The sequence below is a fragment of the Chinchilla lanigera genome, unplaced genomic scaffold (genome assembly GCF_000276665.1).
Source record: "Chinchilla lanigera isolate Chin_1 unplaced genomic scaffold, ChiLan1.0 scaffold00034, whole genome shotgun sequence".
NCBI lineage: Eukaryota > Metazoa > Chordata > Mammalia > Rodentia > Chinchillidae > Chinchilla > Chinchilla lanigera.
The window spans coordinates 16,055,629-16,069,497 of NW_004955435.1; the positions used below are offsets into that span (position 1 = coordinate 16,055,629).

The 13,869-nt window shown below is 38.3% G+C and overlaps 1 protein-coding gene across 2 annotated transcripts in view; it reads left to right on the forward strand.

Moving 5' to 3' along the window:
- Positions 1-13,869, forward strand: part of Capza1 (capping protein (actin filament) muscle Z-line, alpha 1) — a 39,602-nt gene that overhangs the window by 7,416 nt on the left and 18,317 nt on the right. For both annotated transcript variants that reach the window (XM_005388962.2, XM_013516421.1), the window contains exon 2: positions 11,559-11,622. In XM_005388962.2, coding sequence (XP_005389019.1) covers positions 11,559-11,622 — 64 coding nt within the window. The remainder of the gene's footprint in view (positions 1-11,558; positions 11,623-13,869) is intronic.

Genomic DNA, 13,869 nt, shown 5'->3' on the forward strand with positions numbered 1-13,869 from the left:
TTTAAAATATATTATAAACGCACATTGAAAATATGGCTTTCTAAGTTAAAGGTCGTGAAAGTCCCCCATAATGAGGCCAAGGGGACTGACTGGTTTATCTTAAGAACTTTAAGAAGGCAGGTATGGTGGCATACATCTGTAATCCCAGGACTGGGAGGCTGAAGCATAAGGATCACAATTTTGAGCCTAGCGTAGGCAATTTAGTGAGACTGTCTCAAAATAAAAAAGGTTTGGGGTGTAGACAAGCACAGAGGCCTTGGGTTCAGCCCCCCGGGCTCCCCCCGCCACCTTTATGGTATGACAATACTGTAGAACATTATTGTTTACAGTAAAATCTTTGTTTTTTAAAAGCAGATTTCTGAGTTTTTTACTAGGCTTTCTTACTCAAAATTTTAGGGAGGATCAGTGGTTAGGAGTCTTTTTAATAAGCTTCCCAGCTGGAAATATAATATAGCGGCAGAACACTTGCATAGCATGTGTAAGGCCCACGGTTCAATCCCCAGGGCTGAAAAAGAACAGAAAGAAAAATAAACTAGTATCTTAGTGAAATAGCTTCTTGAATGCAGTATATTTTAGGGCCATGTCTTGAGATGAAATGCTCCCAATAATTTTTGTGCAGTTTGAGAACTATTATTAGTGAATTTGGGAACTAAATAGCTTGATTCACTAGAATACTAGACCCAAATCTCTTTCAGGCAGACTCATTTAGCTAAACTAGTGAAACTCATGTATAAAAGTGGAATGACAACTAATTTAATAAGTATAGAAGGGACTAGATTCTTTTTTTTTTTCCGGACAGGTAAGGCACATCAGAAACCAAATTGTGATTTTTAAACTGTGAAGTTTACATTTTTTGAGCATGGAATTAAAATCAGGGAAGTTAGCTGTATGGTCTAAAACTTTTAATGGCAGTTTCTTCCATAACAGGTATATGTGCCCAAGGCCAACACCAAGTCAGGTCTTTAAATAATAGCAATGAACGGACATTATTTTCTCTAGATAAGTTGTGTTGTCACATAACTAATAGGGAGATGGGGTTGCAGGGCTTGAAGGAAGAAGCCTTTGTGTATCAAAATTTTCATATTATAAATTTTCCTTTAGTCTTTCATTCTTATTTAATCATACTCCATTCCTGTTTGTTTTCTTTTGAAGTCCTAGGGATTGAACCCAGGGCCTCTTCTACCCTTTTTATCAATTTATTCAAATAGTCTCATCAAGAGGCCCCAGCTGTACCTGAACTTGTAGTCCTCTTGCCTCAGCCTCACATAATTCTGGGATTACCAGTGTGCACCACTATACAAGGATTGACACCTTTAGTAGTGTTTGAATACTGTTTCACAATCCATATTATGGTCTATTAGTAAATCCTGTGCGTGCCTTTGACTTATGTGACTATTTCTTAACACATCTTTATTCCAACCACTCTAGAAGAAAACACTATGATGTCTCACTGAGATTATTACAATCTCTTGTTTTTGCTGTTCCTCACTCCTGCACCCAGACTATCCTGTTAGCAAGCTATCCTGAAGAAAGCACCCGAGTGATCTGGTTAAAATGTAGGTCAGAACATTTTATTCCTGTGCTCAAAACCATGCAGTGACTGTCTTCTTCAGAATAAAAATTCTTAACTCTTGATAAATCCCTACAAGTTCTGTTTTCTTTCCTACTTAGGACTGACTTTGTCTCTTGTTTTTTCCCTGGTCCTTTATTTTTTAGCCATACCTCATTCACATGTAAGGGTCTTTGCATTCACTCTATCTCTGAAGTTCCTCCTTCTCTACTCACTTCATTTGGATATTTAACTAAAAGTCACTCTCAGCTAAGATTTGTTATCCTGGCCAATTCCAAATCATTATATTTCATACTCTCTTTCTTTGCCTTTTTGTTTTTGCTTTTTGAGACAGGGTTTCACTATGCAGCTCATTATGGAGCACTATGCAGCTCAGACTAGCCTCAAACTCCAGGCAATCCTGCAGAATAAAACCAGATTTGATATTAGCCTAATTACTGCCATGTGACTCATTTACTCTACTCTTTTATTTTCTCCTAATAAATCATCTTCCTACCAAAAGGCTTTTTTTCCTATCTTTTTTGTTTTTACCATTCCTTCACTTTTAATGCCCCCAAGAAGTGTCTAAAACTTCTTCATAGAGCCTGGCTTAGATCCTACCTTTCTCTTAGAGTTTTCTTTCACCAGCTTAGCCCATGTCCTAAGTTTTGTACATACACTGTCCATACTACTGATTTGGCAGATTAGTGTCTCTGAATTGTAGGGTTTTTTGTTTTTGTTGTCTTTTCCTGGTATTGGACATTGAATCCAGGGCCTGAGCTATAGCCTCAGCCCTTTTTTTTATTTTTCATTTTGAGGCAGGGTCTCACTAAGTTGCCTAGGTGGGCTCAAATTTGGGATCAAATTCTTGCCTAAATCTCCCAGCATAGTGGGATTATAGGCTTGCATCACACTTGGCTGAATTAGTTATTTTTGAACAGTTGAAAATCCTTATTGATCTGTTTGTGTAAAGTAGCCAAGATAAGTATACAAAGATTGGAGAGCCAATCCTTACTGTGTGTATGTTGTTATTTGTATACGCTATGATAGTTTGCACTTTGTATTAGCCTAAGTTGGTAGCTCTCACCTGTGGCAACAAGTCAGAATCACCTGAGGAAGGCTTTAAAAGTCTTGATGACCAAACCCTGCTAACTCTTAGTTCCCTGCCTGTTAAGACATCTAGTGCATCAAAATACCCGCAGGTGTGTAACCAAGGCATTTAAATTGGTTTTAAAGCAAAAGGAAATCTATTGGGGTTTTTTTGCATTATTTTTTAAAATTTAAAAACACTTCTTTATTGATTTTAAAAGACCAGTAATAGCCAAGTGTGGTAGTGCGTGCCTATAATCCCAGCACTTGGAAGGCTGAGGCAAGAGGATTGCCATGAGTTTGAGGCCAGCCTGGGATACATTCATTGTAAGTTCAAGACCAGTCTGAACTACATAGTAAGACCTTGTCTCAAAAACAAACAAAAATAATAATAATAAACCTATATTGTGTTAATTTAAATAACACTTTTTTATGAAAAATAATTGTATTTTCTTTTTGTTTTTAAGAACAGGATTTTACTGGGGCCCATAGCTGTTACTGGTTGGTGTTTTTTCAAGTACCTTTTTTATTGACACATTAATTACTCAGTATTGGGTTTCATTGTGACATTCTCATATAAGTACTATACTTTGATTATATCCTCCCCATTACTATTCCTTCCTCTTCCCCATCCCTTTCCTCTTTAATGTTGTTCCTTTTGTTTGCATGTTAACTTCCTCCTTTCCCCTCCCAGATTTCACATATGAGAAAAAGCACATAAAACTTACTCCAAGTCTATCTTGTTAGCATGATCATTCCTTATTGTTCTTTAGTACTCACCTCAAGTGCCTGGGATCAAATGAGTTGTTTTTTAAGTAGCTGAACAAATTGCTAAACACAAAGATCTGAACTTCTAAAATAAGATACATTATATAAAATTCAATAACATCTAAGGCTTTGCTTAGGAGGAAAAATTAATTATTTGCTATGTATATGTCCATGTTATGTTACTTCATTTGGTTCTTAAAACAGCTGTAGATATGAGCAGGTATTATATTCACAAGTAAGGAAATCAAAACCCAAGCAATTAAATGGCAAAGCTGGCATGTGAAACCAGGTCTGACTCTCAATTATTTTGAAAAAAATACAATTATTTGATTTCTAATATGGTAATAACTTTAATACTTCAATTTGTCATTATTATACAATATTATAATAAATGGTTAAAATAGAATGATGGTGCCTATTAAGCAATGTATTATGACACATGTTAAAATGGTAATGAAGACTATTCAAGTCTGTTGCCACAGAGGAGAGATTAGGCTCACATACTGATACAGTAATGATAGCCAAGAATTTATAGCCAATAAGTAAAGGGTGGGTATAAATGGATAAAAAATAATTAAGAAGAAACATCAAGTATAGGGGAATTTTTGCTGAAAGCAGGCCAAAGATTTATGATGAATTTGATCAGATAACAAAGGTAAGCAAATTCTTACTAAAGCTGGGCTAGGCAGGTCAAAGATGTGCATTAGGGAGGAAAGCCAAGGCTTAGTCGAGAAAATGGCTCAGAGAAACCAAACTAAAGTTTGGTGAAGAGACAGTCTTTGTCACTCTATTTGTGTATTATGTAATTTAACAAACCTTTAATGTTTAAGATATACCAGAAAGAAAAGCTGGCCAGCCTTTCTTCCTTCCTTTCTTTTCAGTGCCAGTCTGAACTACATAGCAAGACCATCTCAAAAAAATTTTTTTTCGATTTCGTCTTAGTTTTGACCCATTTTTGAAACCGAATGGTACAGTTTTGACTTTTAAGCTTATTTCTCATTTTTGCTAGCCTTCCCAACTTTGATAACTGTAGCTTTCCCAAGCATAGCTTTCACTAAAATACTGGTTTAAAAAGGTTGGGGTCGGGTGGGGATGGCATCCTGGCACAGGCCTATAATCCAAGCACTCAGGAGGATCTCAGGGAGTTTGCTACATAGGGAGTTAAAGGCCAGCTGAACTACATAGTGAGAACCTATCTTAAAAAAAAAATTAGCCAGGCATGGTGCTGCATGCCTGTAATCCCAACTTTCGAGAGGCTAAGGCAGGAGTATCAGTTCGAGTTTGAAACCAGCCTGGGCTATATAGCAAGACCTTGTCTGGAAAAAAAAAAAAAAAAGTAAAATTACAAACAAAATCTAGGGCCAGGGATATAGCTCAGTGGCACAGCACCTGCCTGGCAAGTGCAAGGTCCTGAGTTCAATTCCTGGTACCAGAAAACAAAACAAAACAAAAATCTAAACTGACAGGGCCAATCTATGTGATACAATACAAATAATCCTCTGGAATTTTACTTTCTATTAACACATATAGTTGAATGTATAAATTTTAATTCCAGCTCTGTTTTTTAAGGATGTTACTTTAGGCAAGGCAAACTCTTTGAACCTATTCCTGCAATTATAAATAGGGATAATGATCTCTTCCCTGCTTACCTTAATAAGCTATTTAAGAATCGAAAGAGAAACAAGTTATGAAAAAGTTTGGCAAATAATCAAATACACTCATTCATTTACATTCCTATAGGACTATACTGATCTGTTGACTTCTTGCTATACCCTGGGAAGGAATGGCAGCGAGAATGCGGAAAAAACAGACAAGAGATAAAAAGCTGGGATCAAGTTGAGGTCTTCTTTCCTGAGGGGAGAAGGGGAACTGCCCAAGAACAGTAGAGTGTTTATTTTATTATACCCTCAAGAGGGTATTTTATAATACCCTCAAGAGGTTGATTAATTTTAGCCTCTCTGCCCAGCAGTCAGCAAGCTACACTGGCTTGTTTATATCCTTCAAGGACCTCCCATGTTCTTGAGCTGGCTTTGTCCTGCACACGTAATTACTTTCCAGCTTCAGCTGCTGTCAACATATCTCTCACTTCTGTTTTACAAATGAGTGTTTAGCTGAAGCTGGAAAAGCTGTCCTTGGACAATAGAGTCCAAATATCCATAACAGTAGTCAGTTACCAGTCTAGCTGGCAATTGTCAAAGTTGTTGGTGATTTGAACCCTTTACAGCGAACATCTTACTGTGGCAGTGCTTATTTATACATCTTGTGATTACAATTTTCTGCTAGATATTTAAGACCAAGTTAAGGCAAGACCCATATTAATCACTTTTTCCTATCTGTCAAAGTTAGTTAAGTCTCCTTAGGGTTACTTTGGAACCACACACAGCACCTCTTAGATCCACTGTCAGTGTCAGCCATCTGGATGAGTCACAGCCATTGCTTCACCAAGCTGCTTTCTGTGAAAGCTTGAGAAGCTTTTTCTCTCCAGGTGACTCTCCTTGGGCACACTATACATCGCAAATCACTTTCCTCTGTGGTCCCATAATCTCCTTGATCAGAAAATCAGGGACTTGAGTTATAGGATACCATAGCAGAGGTTCTCTTCTGCCCTGGGTTCACATTGACCTTGGAGGGCTAGGGCCAAAATATTGACTATCCTCTTAGCCTATTTATCTTTCTAATTTTTTGGTCTCCAAATCTCAGTTGTTAAACATCCAGAAGAAAAGCTTAATTAATGACATTACACTGTAATAGAGGCAGTAGGCTTAACTTTACTACTGATATGAAATATTAGAGGTAGTAAGTTTAACATTACTATCTATCTGAATGTGAAACACCTTAGAACATAAAATGGAACTGTTATTTTACTAACAACCCTGTATATTCTAATATTTAAATCCCTATAGAATGTTAACAGATAAGTTACATATTTTTACATTAAAATTAGAAAATAAACCACACATAACACTGCTGCATGACAGTTATGACATTTTATAACATAAGTTTTCATTTTGACATAACAACCCTTTTAACCAATTATCTCTAATACATAAGATGCTTTTCTCTAATTTGTTATCCTTTAACAAGATATACATAAGTTTTAAAGGCAAAGGTCTGAATCTGAACAAAAAGTCTTATAAGCAGTCCTTGCTTTATATTTTGAAGACCTGTACATCCAGAATCATGAATACCTTTTAATATACCATGAGATTAACAATAATGAATTACCATACACATGTGAAAAGCTTTGTTTATTAATTTAGTTTCACACTAAGAGCATCTTTCATGGGAACACCTTATTTTTTATTTTTCTGGAACACTTTTAACTATGACCAAATTATTGGGGGTGTCCCCCAAGAGCATCTGGAGATCATTCTGTTCAGCAGTTGGAGTCCTGCCCAATAATTTCTCCTCACGCTAAGGAATTGTGGTTAAATAAGCTTAATTTTTGATGAGCTGTGAGAAAGCCAATTTTGATATTATTTAAACTAGCTGGCAATTCAGGAGAAAGCATGCTTTTAAGTCTATAATCCAAATTGTACTATAGACAGATGATAAAAAGTGGTTAAAAAAAAGAAAATGATTGAGCTCCAAGTAAAGGGGAACAGCTGTTCACAGAATGACAAACATGTAACAAGTGCACAACACACAAACATAGAATCACAGTGCACTCATATATTCTAGATCAAGTTGAATTATAGTAACTCTTACAATTTTTAGAAATTTATAGTTGTAAATAGACTAGTCAGATTTTGTTCATTAATTGGCAGAGATCTCTTACCAGAAAATTTTCTAAGGAATATAATCCATCTATAATGAATATACTTTATATTTTATTCTGTCTTAAGAATACTGATAATTTTCAGCTCAGTTATATCTGTATACTCTATCATTTATTCAAATATTTAATTCCCATTTTGATTATTATCTCCTGGGCCTTCTGGACCAATTTCTTTGGTTGGCCCCAGGTTAGGGTTATCCTTACCCTTGTCTGTTGGCTGTAGAGCAGTCTCTGAGGCGTCACTGTCACAGGACTGCACACCAGCTCCTTGAAAGGTGGGAGCTTCTTCTCCAGATCTGAGTTCATGATACAGCCTGACGGCATGTTCTGGTACCCAAACAGGTCACTGAGAACAATTTAGGGAATTGCCACCTCTATCCAAAAGCATCTGCAAGTATGTTGGTAATTTTTTCATAATCTTGAAACCTCAAGAGATCATTTCTGAGCATGGTGATGCACACCTGTAACCCCAGCACTCGGGAGGCTGAGGCAGGAGGATTGTTGTGAGTTTGAGACCAGCCTGGGCTACAAAGTGAGCTCAAGGCCAGCCTGAACTGCATAGCAAGACCTTGTCTCAAAAAGACAAAAAAAAAGAAAAAAGAAAAGAAACCATTTCTACCATATCCTGTTACATAAATAAGAATATTGCTTCTATCATCAGAAAGATGTTTTGATCTATTGTACTAAGTGGGATTCTCCCAGTTAATACCCATAAAAGTTTTTCACAGTCACCTCATAGCTTCTATAATCCACTTTTATGTCATCTCCATATGGTGAAGTGTTTTGTTTTCATTTTTGTCCGGATTTTGAGCACAAACAATATTTGTGCCAAATGAATTTCTGGAGCCAGAAGCACACATGACATAAGTCAGGGTGTGCTGTAGTCAGGACTGTCCTTTTTAGCCCCAGGCACACAGGACTGTAGTTGGTGGAACGTGCAGACAGCTGCAGCCAGTCAGGGCCTATAGACACATGGGCAGCTGGGCAATCCTAGCTGAGTCCACTTAGGACCCAAGTGCAGGGCCTTCCTGGCACCCAGCCTGTGCCCCTATTGTTTGATGGGGCTGAGGCAGGCCCCACTGGGAGTTTCCCAGGAAGGGCTAGTGTTTCACATCAATTTTAGATCTACACTCATTTTCTCAACGATACCCTCACTGACACTGCACAAGGACTGGAAAGCTTTGAGAGACAGATGATAGCTATGCTGCCCCTTACAGGTGCAACAGAGCAGCCTCGGGCAAAATATCCCTTGTCCCCACAACAAAAACAAACAGCCCAGTTTTTCCCCTTCCCTCCAGACTGTGGATGAATAGCCCAGGTGATAGCTGCTGCGAAGGCAATCCCTTGCACATATGAGGAGCTAATATCTACACAAATCCAAAGACATATTATTTGTCTTGGATCATTGGGAGTTTGAATTCTAATGACAAGGTAGATATGTCGAAAGATGTAATTTGCAAGGAAACATCTCTCTGGTGGGGAATGGTCTCTTTTGTCCCCCACCGCTTCTTTCCTATTAAATTGAGCAAGGCTAAAGAGCTCATGCTCTACCAGCAGCGTTACTTTGCCTTCCTTGACCTGCTCAAGCTTGGGACTTGATGTTAACATAATGTTCCGAGTCAAATCCTTTATGGTTCTAAAACCCCTTCTAATGAGAATCCAAAAAAGAAAGATACATCAGTCAGGCATGCAAAAAACACTTATGTACACATATACTCCTGTGATTCTTGAGACTGTACCTGCCCCATTTTTAACTGCTAGTAACTCAGACCTTTTTCTTTTTGGCTTCTTTGAAGGCTATATATTTTCTGGCCTTAGAGAACCCGTATCTCCACACTTTACACCTGATGTGCCAGTACCTTACACTCCAGTGCTGAATACTAGCTCACCAATTCACTTCTCCCGTTGTGCGCTTTTGGGGAAGTGTTCTCACCACCCCCTTATTCCTACCTGGTGTCCCTTCACCAATTGTACAGATCCATTGGGTTCTTGCTGTACCCCAGGGAGGAACAGCAATGAGAATGCAGAAAAAATAGACAAGAAATAAAAAGCAGGCATCAGGTGAAGGTCCTCTCCAGAGCAGAGAAGGGGAACTGCCCAAGAACAGTAAAGTGTTTATTTTAAACCCATGAGAGGTTGATTAATTTCAGCCTCAGCCCAACAATCAGTTCACAAGCCACAGTGGCTTGTTTACATGCTTTGGGGACACCACCACCCTCCCACAGCCCCCCACCCCCACCCCCGTTCTCGGGCTGGCTTCATCCTGCGTGCGTAATTACTTTCCATTTTCAGCCACTCCCAACATAGGACATATATATGTCAAGTCTTTGCTTTGGATATATGTGGCAGTGAACAAGCATAACAAGTTCTGTTCTGTGCAGAGGGTTGGCAAACTATGACGCATGGGCCAAATTCAGTTCACCTGCTTTTTTGAGCTGTGAGCCAATGTTTTTGAATGGTTGAAAACAATAGCACACACCTGTAGCCCCAGCACTTTAGAAGACTGAGGCAGAAGCATCACAGATTAAAGCCCAGCCTGGGCACCTTTTCTATTTAGTGAGACCCTGTCTCAAAGTTTAAAAAACAGCAGGGAATATAGAGCTCAGTGCAGAGGCACTGTATTCATTCCCCAGTACTGCACCTCCCCTCCACCATAAAAGAAAAGAAAGTCAAAGAATAGCCTTTCATGATGTGAAAATTACCTGAAATACAAATTTTATTGTGCAAAACAGTTTTTGTTTTGTTTTTGAGACAGGATCTCGCTATGTAGTTCAGGTGTGGTTGAACTCACTGTGTAGTGCAAGCTGGCCTCAAACTCAGTGATCCTCCTGCCTTGGTCTCTTAAGTGCGGAGAGCACACCCAGCCACCTACTATTGTTATTGACATGATACTTCTATATAAATATTTTTAAATATATGTAGATACTGCCAAATAAATAACTCTTTTGGAGGAACTCACATCAGCTTAAATAATAGGAAGGAAAGGATCTGAGGGAAAAGAATAATTCTGGAGTAGATTAATTGGGGAATTGCTGTCTTCGTAGGAGGAACACTTGACTACATCCCTTTTCTGATTTGGGCCATCTTGGATACAAAAACAGTATTTGTTCTCAAAATCTAGCACTCAGGTTGGCCCCTGGGACCAGAGAGGGAGTGCCCCAAATAGCCCACGGTGTGTGCTTAGGCTCACACACCTTGATCAACAGCAAGTCTACTCCTTCCCTCTCCTCTAGTGACTAGAGACAAGCCATAAGTAAACTGAGTGCTCAAGCCAAGAGGAGCTCCAACTGGTTAATGTCCTCATTAAGATTAGTGGGCACACAAGAAAGAAATTACAAAAAATTTTGAAAATTAACATTAGAACAGTCAGGATAATTAACTGAACAATAAAATGGACACAGCTTTTGAAGAGCATATTAGTGAACTAAAAAATGGAACTGAGGAGTTCTTCCCCAAAAAACATAATGTAACAAAAGTTGTAGGAGAAAAAATGAGATATGCAGATTAGATCCTAACTTTAGCATCCATTTATAATAGGTGATCCAGAGAAGAATGATTATGAGGAAACAGAAGAGGAAGGTTGGGATAAATAACACAAAAAAATATTTCTCCATAGCATTTTTAGGACATTTAGTGTAGTATTGAATAATAAAGATGATAGGACTCATCTTTATCCTGCCTTTAAAATTACTGACAGTACTTATGTTTTCTCATCATGAAAGTGGCCATAGGGAGTGGGGATTTAACTCAGCTGCACAGCACTTGCCTGGCAAGTGCAAGGTCATGAGTTCGGTTCTTGGTACCGGAAAAAAAAAAGAAAGAAAGTGGCCATCAAATTTTGACCACTTATCAAGTCAAAATTGATCCTGCTCCTACTAAAAACTAGAGTTTTGTTGCTTTGTGATATTGGGATGAGTGTTGAATTTTATCATTTTCTTCCAGCATGAGTTGAAGTAATCATATGGCTTTGCTCCTTTAATTTGTAAATAACATTACTTTGTTAGTATTAAGCCATCCTTGCATTGGGATAAACACTATTTAGTATTTTTATTTACTTTATTTGCTAATATTTTAATTTTGGTGTTTATTTGTGATAAGGCCTCAATATGTAGTTCAGACTGGCCTTGAACTCACTATGTAGCCCAGACTGGCCTCAAATTCCAGCAGTCCTCCTGCCTCAGCCTCCTGAGTGCTGGGATTATAGGCGTGTACCACCATGCCCGGGCACATACAGTACATTCGAAAATCAGAATACACTTTATTGATTGGAGAGCTTTGAAGTATTTGCAAGACATAAAATTTATAATCTGTTAATTCCTTTTTTTATATGTTAACTTTTCACAGTACACTTACTGATGTTTTATTTCTCTTTAGGTACGCATAGCTGCTAAATTCATCACTCATGCACCCCCAGGGGAGTTTAATGAAGTATTCAATGGTAAATAAAGATTAATATTCAGTATTTTAAATCCTTCTTAATTATTGTCATCATTGAGAGCTTATTATTTCTTAATCCCTATTATGTGTTGCAGCAATAGCTAAGGAAATCAACATTCAAAGAGTTTGAAAAAGATTTGTCCAGGGTTACCCAGCTGGTAAGCATCAAAGTTAGGATTCAGGTCCAGGTTTGAGTCAAAAGCAAGCTCCTTCCCCATAAATTAGGGTACCTATGTTAGACTGGGGATATAGCTCAGTGGCACACTCATCTGCCTAGCAAGTGCAAGGTCCTGAGTTTAATTCCTGGTGCCAAAAAAAAAAGGATGTTAGGTAAGAAAAGATTTCTGATAGCTTAATATTAAAAATGTAGAAATAGTACTAAGTTGGATTTATAGTTTTACGTTGGGAGACTTTTTTTGAGATTGGGTCTCATTATATTGCCCAATGTGGTCTCTTAATTCCTGGGCTCAAGTGATCCTCTGACATCAGCCTCCCAAGTAGCTATGATTACAGGTACCACTGCACCTGACTTACAGTTTTATTTTTATCATTGTAAGAGTTTAAACCGGGCATGGTGGCCCATGCGTGCAATCCCAGCACTCAGGAGGCTGAGGCAGGAGGATCCCGAGTTCCATCCCAGCCTGGACAACTTAGTGACTTCACAAGAGCCTGTCTCAAAATAAAAAATTTTAAGTCTGAGGACATACTGTGAAGGCCCTGAGTTTAATCCCCAGTTAGCTATTAGGCATTAGGCTTTCAAACTAACCTATATCCTGAGCACTTTTTTTGGACAGAGTCTTCAGGGTCTTGCTAAGTTGCCCAGGCTAGGCTTGAACTTGCAGTATTCCTGCATGAGCCACTTAGAGTGCTAGGATTACTGGCATGTAACAAAACATCCAGCTTGATGTGGAGCAGAATTAAATAATCTTTATTTTATGAAATTCTTTATGAGGTAGTTCTGAATCAGCCAATTTTCAAACCACTGTCTAGTGTATTTACAATCTTTCATACTGTACATAGCTGGCCGTAGTGGCATGCACCCTTAATTACGGCTACTCGGGAGGCTAAAGCAAGAGGATCAAAAGTCTGAGGGCAGCCTGAGCAACTTAACAAGACCTTGTCTCAAGAAGGGCTGGAGATGTAGCTCGGTGGTGGAGTGCCCCTGGGTTCAATCCCTAGTACTGCAGAAAACAAAACAAAACCAAAAAAGCAAAACGAACAAACAGAATACTATTGTTCACTGTTTTAACACAACTTACACGATAAAAAAAAAAGTTCTCTGTAAGTCATCTTTACACATCTTGGTTCATTTTAGCAAACATTTACTCTGAAATTCTTGTTTTATATTGGGAGGTAAGCTCCTTGAGAGGAACTATGTGATATAACTGACACAAAACCCCAGACATGGTACAATAGTCAAGAATTTCCTGGTAAAATTAATGGTACAGAGAAAAGCTAGGGGAAAAACAAACATTTACCGTAAGAAATACAGAATATAGTAGAAGTAAATCTTTGTAAAGATCATTTCTAGATTTTGAGTACTGACAACAATGGAGGCAAGGGTAGCCTTTTTCTCCCTAGTCTTCCTCCCTCAAATGTAAAACTTCAAAAACTGAGCTTTTATAAAGTTCTCTTTACATTTGACTTTTAGCTCAGGTCATTCAGGACTTAACAACATTAATGTCCTGTAGTTAAAAATCCTTTGTTTTACTTTGGACAACTGAATGTACTTTACAGGAATATCATGAGAATTACTGGAATCAAATCATTAGATTAGGAATTGGCAAGCTACTTTTGTCATGAGGCCTGGGTTTTTATTGGCACATACTGGCCACCACCAGACCCTTCTTTCAGAAGCTCTCAAAATCAGTAGCCTTTGGCTTTGGAGTTAGCCTTTCCTCTTGGAATACATGCTTGGTGTTTTCTTAGTAACAGAAAAAAATGACTGTTTGGCACACAGCTTTTTAAAAAGCTGTAAACCCCTGTACAGTATTAGATTCTTCAGAGGAAAATATGTCAGGATTCTACATCAGTGACAGAATTTTGCCCAGCTTTCTTGAGCTAGTGTTGTAGAAGGGCCTGCAATTCTTAATCTAGGCTTGAGGAGAGGGCGGCTGGGGATTGAATCTAGGGCCTTGTGCATGCTAGACAAGCACTCTACCACTGAGCTACCTCAGCCTATGTAGGCTTATTTTAAACGATTCAGTAAGTAACACTCCTGCTAAGGACTGTAGCTCAGTCGTAAAAA